At 54.7% G+C, this 8,446-nt stretch overlaps 1 protein-coding gene across 1 annotated transcript; it reads left to right on the top strand.

Annotated features, from left to right (window-relative positions):
- Positions 1-587: 587 nt before the first annotated feature.
- Positions 588-4,100, top strand: LOC133082555 (uncharacterized protein CXorf49 homolog). Its single transcript, XM_061179180.1, has 5 exons — positions 588-1,766; positions 2,400-2,556; positions 3,086-3,162; positions 3,430-3,475; positions 4,060-4,100. Exons 1-5 carry the CDS (start codon positions 588-590, stop codon positions 4,098-4,100), a joined length of 1,500 nt encoding a protein of 499 aa, XP_061035163.1.
- The last annotated feature ends 4,346 nt before the right edge of the window (positions 4,101-8,446 follow it).

The following is an 8,446-nucleotide window of genomic DNA, read 5'->3' as shown; positions in this document are numbered from 1 at the left end:
ACTGCGGGACTCCTGTGCCCATTCTCCTGTTGGGTCGTAAGGCTTGCGGTGGAAGGGAGGCTGGCAAATGCTTTCGGCGCGTGCTAGGCGTCCAGCGCCTCCATCTTGACGTTTCATCCTCACCACCCCTGGAGCCCAGCGCCCTCACTCCCTGACCCCCTGTGTAGATGGGAAACGGAGGCTCAGAGCTGTGAGTCTCACCGGAAAGGGGAGGCGGGACAGGAGGAGGCGGGCCACAAGGCTTGACAGAGGGAGGCACTCCCTCTATTCCCTTCACCAGCCCACTGCCCGGACCGCCCACGGGCTTGGGGGCAAAACAGAGGCCCTCGACCCCATTGGTTAGGCCTCGAGGGGGCGGGCGAACAAGGCGCCCGCTGGTTGGCGGAGCCCGGACCAATGAGGAGGCCGCGGCGCGGGCGTGGGAGGCGCGCTGGAAGCCGCGCGTCGTTTCGTTTGAGGCGAGCTCGTGAGGCGCCTGAGGTGGCTGCCGCTGCCCTCTGAGCGCCGCCCGCCTCGCCCGCCGTGACCGCGACCACGACTCGGGGCATCGACCGTCGCCCCGGTTCCGGCGCCGCCAGGGTCGCGACATGAGCTCCCCCGATGAGGTGTCTGTGTGGGGAACGGGTTTCGTCCCAGAGGGCGGGGAGCCGCGGAGCGGCGAGGGCGGGGGCGGCTTCCTGGACCCCGAGGGCTTCCAGTCGGAGCGGGAGATGCTGGAAGCGGGAGGGCCGGTGCTGTGGGGCCGCGAAGGCCGACCTGGCTCCCCGGCTGACCACACGAGGGACCTCCTGGACCTGGCCGAGGAGTCTGCGGCGGCCATCCTGCAGCAGCTGGCCGACTGGGACGTGCCGGGCGTCCGCAGACACCCGTCCCAGGAGAGCTGCGCCGCCTTCGAAGTGTCCGCCGTGTGGGCCGGCCTCGAGGCGGGTCCCGGCGGTCGAGGAGCGCCCGCCCAGAGCTGTGGGGAAGCGCCGCCGGCTCCGGCCCGCCCTCTCCACCTCGGTGGGCCCGAAGCGGGCCGGGCCTGGGGGAACCCTAAGAGAGGCCCTAAGCGTAGGTTGAACGTGGCTGCGGATCGCCAGCGGCTCCCCGAGGAAGGCCTGGCCTGGCTGCTGTCCGACCCCGAGTCCTCAGATGAGTTCAGTGAGACACAGCTGATGACGTTGAGCACTTACCCCAGAGGAGGAGGCCAGGCCGAGCCCAGCAGACCCGAGGATCCCGGGGACACTCCCAGACACTCGAATTTCCAAGTCAGGGAGAATTTCCTTCACGTGCCAGGCTCTTCCCTGTCCTCGGCTCCGCGAGGACTCACTTCGGTTGTGGAAACGCAGGGCGTTGGAGAGCAGGGCATCTCTTCCCCTAGGAAAATGTGGAGCATGCTCTGGGGGAAGGGGGGCAGCAGGCCCAGCTACCCGGGAGCTGCTGCTGCTGCTGCTGCAGGTGGCCTGCCGCGGGTCACTCCTAGGAAGAAGGGGGCCCAGGAGAAGAAATCCCTCGGGGGAGCCTCCAAACTTGCCCTGGGGAGAACCTTCCCTTCCGGGGGAGAGCGAATCTCGGCAACTCCCCTGGAACCGGCCACCTTGCCCCCAATCTCTGGTATTCCGCTGCGTGGGAGATCCAAGAGGTATACCTTGGTCCCTTCGGGAACCAAACAGTCCAAGCACACCGGCGCTGGGAAGAAATCCGTGGCCAGGCGGGCAAGGGAGTCTGAGGCGGTGGCGGGAGAAGTTAAGGACTCAAATAGAGACCCAGCCGCAAAGGGCCAAGTGAGTAGGCCATGCTCCTCCTCTCTCCTCACTCTTCCCCACCCCCCGCTCCAGCCGCCCCCAGGACACACGTCTTCACCCATGCTGCCTCTGTCCATCCCTCAGAGGTCGTCATTGGGTGCCCCTCGGTCACTGGGTCATTAGGATGCCATATCGGGCTCCTTTTACTAGGGACAAACATTAAGGTAGCACTTCGGGTGTGCTGGGCCCAGTTCTCCACCCTTAGCCTGTTTCCAGCCTCCTCTGCGAGACTGGTGCTGGGATGGAAGGGAGGGCTGGTAGCTGAATTGGGTTGGGGGATCCCTTAAAAGCTTCCCCGAAAAGCCTCAGTATTTAGACTCACCAGCTTCCTGAATCCTACTTCCTAGCTGTTCCCCAGACCTTCCTTGCAGGGGGCCTGGGCTTTCTCAGTGCCCCAGTGTTGTCCCTAGATCAGCTCTGCCTGCTGGCCTGGGGCTGACTGAGGGAGAAAGTGCTAATGAGATCAGCCTTTCAATTCCCTTCCCAATCCCCTGCCTCACCCCGGCCCCGAATCACACAACTCTCTCTCTCTCACACCCACACACACACACACACACACACAAACACACACACACATCCTTAGTCCAAATCGGTGAGAAATTTTTGTTTCAGCTGCCAACTCACAGGCCAGGGACATCTTTTCCGCGCATGCATCGTGGAAAAGCCAGCAGTGGCGACCTCAACACCAGAGGCCCCCAAGATCCAGGAAACTCAGAGCCCTTGGCCCTGAACCAGGGAGAAGTCATGCCCAGGGGGCCTGTCCCCTCAGGTGAGTGTCGTGGGTTTGATATGAGGGGAGGGGAGAGGGGTTGAGAACAGAAACCGCTGGCTCTGTCTCTGCTGGGGGCACAGCCTTGCTCCCAGGCAGCTTCTCCCACAGGAGACGGGGTGCTGGCAGGACTGGCCTTGAGCCACATCATCCTCTGTGTGGGGTTTGTGCGGCCGGGGTGATCGGTGGCAGTGCCCCAAACAGCTCCTCTGGGTGTAGACTTGCAGGGGAACAGCCTTTTCTGTTAAGTCCTGTTTGCCCACATTGCTCTCCCACGTGCTGGCTGTGGCTGCAGCTCTGGGAGGGTCGAATCCAGAGCCACAGACTTTGGGGACCACAGTGGCGAAATGGCTGCCCCTGGGGAACAGGGGAGGCAGGCCCAGAGAGAAGGTTCGGGCTGCTGGGCAGAGCAGGGGCGGCTTGTTGCCAGCGGAGGGTGGTGCTGCCTCACCTCACGTTAGACCCCGCTTGGCCCTTTCCACCTCACTGGGAGCCTGGGAAGCTGGATTGTGTGTCCTTTCCCTCTCAGGTGACCGGGAGCCACTTGACCTTCCCCCAAGACCGGAAAGGCAGCAACAGCCACTGGGAATGCCGGGCTGTCCTTGGGTAATGCTTCCTCTGGCTCCTGGAAATGCAGGCCCAAACTCGAGGGTGGGATCTGGGTCCAAGTTCAACTGACATGTGTGGGGCCCCGCCTCCCCTGCCCCCATCACGTACCCCACGGAGGGAACCCACCTCCTTTCCACTGAGGAGCCCTTGCCAGTCTAGCCACCCGGCTCTGGGATGGAGGGCCCGGGGGAGAGGAGAAGGTGGAGGAGAGAGGAGGCCAGAGTATACTACTCATTTCTCTTCCTCCTGTGTCTGCTGGCCTAGTGTCTCGTGCTACAGAGAGAAATAGACGACCTTAAGGAGAAACTTGGTATGAGGAACCAGGGACGGAGAGCAGTGTCTTAGTGCAGAACCCGGGTGGGCACCTGGGGTGGGGGTGGGCTGCAGGTGCAGTCGGCCTCTCAGGGACCAACATCCCTGTGGGGAGGAGAACCTAGCAGGCCTGGCCCTGGAGCCGGCTGTGCATGTACAGCTGGGCGTGTGTACAAGTAGCAAAGTACTGTCTGGACTGCATGCACACTTTGCCAACCAGACCAGTCCTAGGGAATCTCCTTCTGATCGGACTTTTAGAGATGCCTCGTTGATTTTTCCCTTGAACTGCTGCTTGGTGTGGCTTCTAAGGTGCTTGTTGGATTGTTTGTTTGTTTGTGTGACGAGTTCTGACTGGTTGTGGCACGGCCCACAGCATGAGAGCTGCTGGCACATTTTGTTTCCCTTTAGGAACCGGTTCCACATTCAATTCGGGTTGTGGGGAGTGATCAGGCCCAGAGCTCTTTGCATCGGGTCTGGAGGGGGTTTCAGGTTGCAGGGCTAGGCGGTTCCTCACGGGGATAGGGGGACGGGCTTCTATATCCCTCTGTCTGGAGCGCCTGCTAATGCCTGTCCCTGTTGCAGCCGCCATGCAGTACCTGGCTGACAAGTTCCAGACCCTTTGAAGTGAGTGTTACACACACCGTACCCCTTCCCACAGTCCTGGCTGTTGAGCAGGGCTGGGGGCTGGCCCTGGCTTGAGGCTCTTCCCTGACTCCGCTGTTTCACAGGTTGAGCCCAGCGTCTTCCTGCAAGAGGAGCAGCTGGTACCTTTGGGGCCTGGGAGCTGTGGCCAAGCTCGTTCCCTCCTGTTCAGCCTCAGCTAGGGCTTCCTCTCCCCCTTGTTTTGCCCCCGCCCCACCCCAGTTTCACGGCATTTTCCAATTAAAGTGCCTCTCATATTCTGTGTTCTGCCTTCTCTCTGGAGGGGTAGGGGTAGGGGGCCGGGGCAGGGCGCTGCTCCACATCAGAGCCTTTTCCAGAACAGTATCTCTGGCATCCTGTGGTGGGGACTCTGGGCCAGCCTCTGCTACCATCCCTGCAGTCAAGCCAGCGGAGTGCCCCAGGTCTGGGTCCTGTGTGGGCTCTGCCTGGCCACATTGGCATGTCCTCCCTTTCCCCCGAAGGCCCTCTTCTAGTTCTCTCCAAACCCCCCTCCTCCTTTGGGGTCTGGCGGTTCCCATTCATCTCTGCCATTCCCCCTCCCCATCAGCAGGAACTCATGACCCCCTTCCAGAGCTCCAATCTGGAAGCTTTCACATCCTCCCTGCCCTAGCCAGCTGACCACCCTCCTCCAGCCTGGTCGTCTCTATACCCTTGAGTGGAAATTGGCCCGTCAGGTTCTATGGCAAGTGTGGTTAGTAGGTCTGTGTTCTTGCATGGTCCCCGTCAAATACTCTTCCACCAGCCCCATGACACAGATTTTCCTGGAAATGATATTTCCGTGTCCCAGCTCAATCTCCCAGACTACCTCTTTAGGACACATGAGATTGAGTCCGAACTCCATGTTCGATTTCCCCCTCACTGGAGTTTGGGGAGCACTTCCTTCCCTCAGCCAGGACCCAGGGCTGTACCAGCCTGAAACTCAGAGGGACAGATTTGTGTTTGAGTGAGGCGAGGGTGGTTCTGCCTGACAGCCTTCCCAAAAGACCGGTGTTTTACTACACAAAAAGGGGTATGATGGTAGATAGGACATTCCAGGTTGGTGACTGTGTGTCCCTGTGTGTGAATAAAAGTAATCAGGGATAATCTCCCTTGAGGGAGAAAGATGTGATTCAGGGAGTAAAGGGAGTAGAGGCTGGTCCAGGTTCTGTAAGGCATTGAATGAGCGAAAGCAAGGGTCGGATCTGTTTTGTTCAAGGGTTGTCGTTAAATTCCCAAAACATAGGAGGGGGATGATGCAGAAGTCACCAAATCCCACGACAGGGTGTCGGGATGCTCAAAATGTTGGATTCGCTGGAGGAGGCTCTCGATCCTACTCTGTGATCCTATGATGTCTGACAACTACTGTGGGTGTGGATGGAATGAGATTGGGAAGGGTGGCTCCTCAGAGTAGCTCATCTTAGAATCAGGGGACCCATATATGAGACCACCCAACATGAGCTACCCGGGACAGGGGCGGGATGGGCGCAGTGAGGATGGGAAGTAAGGAGTGACTGCACCTGGACAATGGGGAGCACTTGGGTCCACCCTTCCCCCATATTCTCACCCTGACTCGCTTCCAGAGGTCATGGCATGAGCTCAGGTGGACAGACCACATGTGGGATGGGACAGTTACAGACCTCAGGGTCAGAAAAGAACGTTTGTGGGATTGAATCCTTTCACTCAAACCCCTCCCTGGAGAAGGTGGGCTTGATTGCTGCCCAGGCCTGTGGCTGGATTCCTAGGATGTACCCATTGCCCCCCCGAGCCTGTACCAGCCTTATGTTCTAGGCCCTCTTGCTCTGGCACTGCTCCCCACTGAGCTGAGGCCATTACCAATGAGTGTATGTGCTCTTCGAGGAATCATAGCTAGCTCAGACCTTGGACCTGCCTCTGACCAGTAGAGACAGTCATTCCAGGTCATGTGTCCCTTCAGACACTCTGGAGAGAGTGAAGCTAACTACAGGCTGGAGACCGCCATCACAGGAACTCGCTTCCCAGTGCACAGTATGGAGGGTGTGGGACCAGCTCAGTGGTATGGCACCAACCCCTCCGGCCTGAACCCCTCTGGCTCAGAGCCCATTCCCTCCAGCCTCTAACCACAGTGTGCACACTGGGGAAAAAGTGAAACCAGCACAGAAATACTGCCGCAAGCCCTCAGGACCTGGCTATATCCCAGACCAATGTGGAGACTTCCATCACACCCGGGAGAAACCCAACTTCCTCAGGGCTCTTACTGTAGCCCCTCAGGACCCAACCCCACACCTGAAAGGGCAGTGATGGCCATTGAGCATAGAAGAAGCCCCAGCTCACACATTGTTCTGGCTCTATCCCCTTCAACTCCAGACCTGTTTCCCATCCGGGCAGTGACTGCCACCACACCCTAGGGGAAGATGCAGCCCATGCTCACTTCATATCTAGCTCTCCCTCCAGAGCCACTGGGCACATGCAGACTGAACAGGGATGGTCCCACACAAGAACACACCCTCAAGACTGGGATAGATAACTGTCTCACCTAATTTCATAGAGACAGAGAAAGTTTTTAAAAAATGAGTAGACAGGAGAACATGTTTCAAATTAAAGACAAGAAAAAATGCTGAAAAAAACCTAAGGAAACTGATAAATAATTTAACTGAAGAAGACTTCAAAGCAGTAGTAATATGAATGCTAACTGAACTGGGGAAAAGAATAGATGAACACAGTGAGAATTTTTAACAAAGAACTAGAAAATATAAAAAGGACCAGTCAGAGCCGTATATAATAACTGAAATTACAAATACACTAGAGGGAATTAACAGCAGATTAGGTGACAGAGAAGGACACATAAGCAGTCTGGAAAGTAGAATAATGCAAATCACTCAATCATAGGAGCAAAAAAAAATTTTTTTTAATGAGAATAGTTTAAGGGACCTGTGGGACAACATCAAGCATACTCACATTTGCATTATAGGGGTCCCAGAGGAGAAGAGAGAGAGAAAGGGGTTGAAAATGTATTTGATGAAATTATGGCTGTAAACTTCCCTAATCTGAAGAAAGAAACACAGAGGAATCACAGAGAGTCCCAAACAAAATGAACCCATACACACCCACATCAAGACATATAATTAAAAGGGCAAAAGTTAAAGAGAGAATTCTAAAGGTAGGAAGAGAAAAACGAGTCACATACAAGGGAACTCCCATAAGCCTATCAGCTAATTTTTCTGCATAAACTTTGCAGGTCAGAAGGGAGTGGCATGATAAGATTTAAAGTGCTGAGAGGGAAAACCCTACAACCTAGGATACTTTACCCAGCAAGGTTATCATTCAGAATTGAAGGAGAGATAAAGGCTTCTCAGACAAGCAAAAATTAAAAGAGTTCATCAATACTAAACCAACCTTACAAGAAGTGTTAAAAGGTCTTCTTGAAGTAAAAAGAAAAACACAATGGCTACAACAGGAAATAAGAAATTAAAGGATGGGGAAAATATACTGGTGAAGCAATTATATCATAAAGGCTGGGTATTTACCAGTTAAATAAGCTAGTACAAAGGTTAAAAGACAAAAATTGTAAAATCAACTCTAACTACAATAAACAGTTAAATGATAGACATGAAGATGTGAAATACGACATCAAAACCACAAAATGTTGGGAGGTGAGTAAAAAATGTAGAGCTTTCAGAATGTGTTTGAACTTAAATGACTATCGGTTTAAATCAAATAGATATAGGTCAACATAAATGAACTCCATGGTAACCACAAATCAAAGAACTACTATAGATATACCAAAACTAGGGAGAAAGGAACACAAACATAACACTGAAGAAAATCATCAAACCACAAGAGAGACACTAAAAGAAGAAAGTAATGGAGAAGAACTACAAAAACAAACAGAAAACAAATAACAAAATAGCAATAAGTACATACCTACAAAAAACCACTTTAAATGTCAATGGAGGAGATTGGTTCAAGACGGCAGAGTAGAAGGACGTGTGCTCCTCCATCCTGTGAGAACACCGGAATCACAACTAACTGCTGAACAATCATCGACAAAAAGACACTGCAACTCACCAAAAAAGATATCCCACATCCAAAGACAAAGGAGGAGTCGCAATGCGACAGTAGGAGGGGCGCAATCATGATAAAATCAAACCACATAACTGCTGGGTGGGCGACTCACAAACTGGAGAACAATTATACCACAGAAGTCTGCCCACTGCAGGGCTTCCCTGGTGGTGCAGTGGTTAAGAATCTGCCTGCCAATGCAGGGAACACGGGTTCGAACCCTGGTCCGGGAAGATCCCACATGCTGTAGAGCAGCTGAGCCTGTGCGCCACAACTACTGAGCCTGCAC

This window comes from Eubalaena glacialis, chromosome X (assembly GCF_028564815.1).
Source record: "Eubalaena glacialis isolate mEubGla1 chromosome X, mEubGla1.1.hap2.+ XY, whole genome shotgun sequence".
In the NCBI taxonomy this organism is placed as follows: domain Eukaryota; kingdom Metazoa; phylum Chordata; class Mammalia; order Artiodactyla; family Balaenidae; genus Eubalaena; species Eubalaena glacialis.
The sequence above is the reverse complement of the archived record's forward strand: the minus strand, read 5'-3'. Positions and strand labels throughout refer to the sequence as shown.

What these genes read in the sequence shown, in the direction of transcription:
- LOC133082555 (XM_061179180.1), top strand. Translation starts at nt 588, where the DNA reads ATGAGCTCCCCCGATGAGGTGTCTGTGTGGGGAACGGGTTTCGTCCCA. An exon ending in CAGGGGGCCTGTCCCCTCAG is followed by an intron (nt 2,557 to 3,085) that starts GTGAGTGTCGTG and finishes TTTCCCTCTCAG; the next exon opens with GTGACCGGGAGCCACTTGAC. An exon ending in GAATGCCGGGCTGTCCTTGG is followed by an intron (nt 3,163 to 3,429) that starts GTAATGCTTCCT and finishes CTGCTGGCCTAG; the next exon opens with TGTCTCGTGCTACAGAGAGA.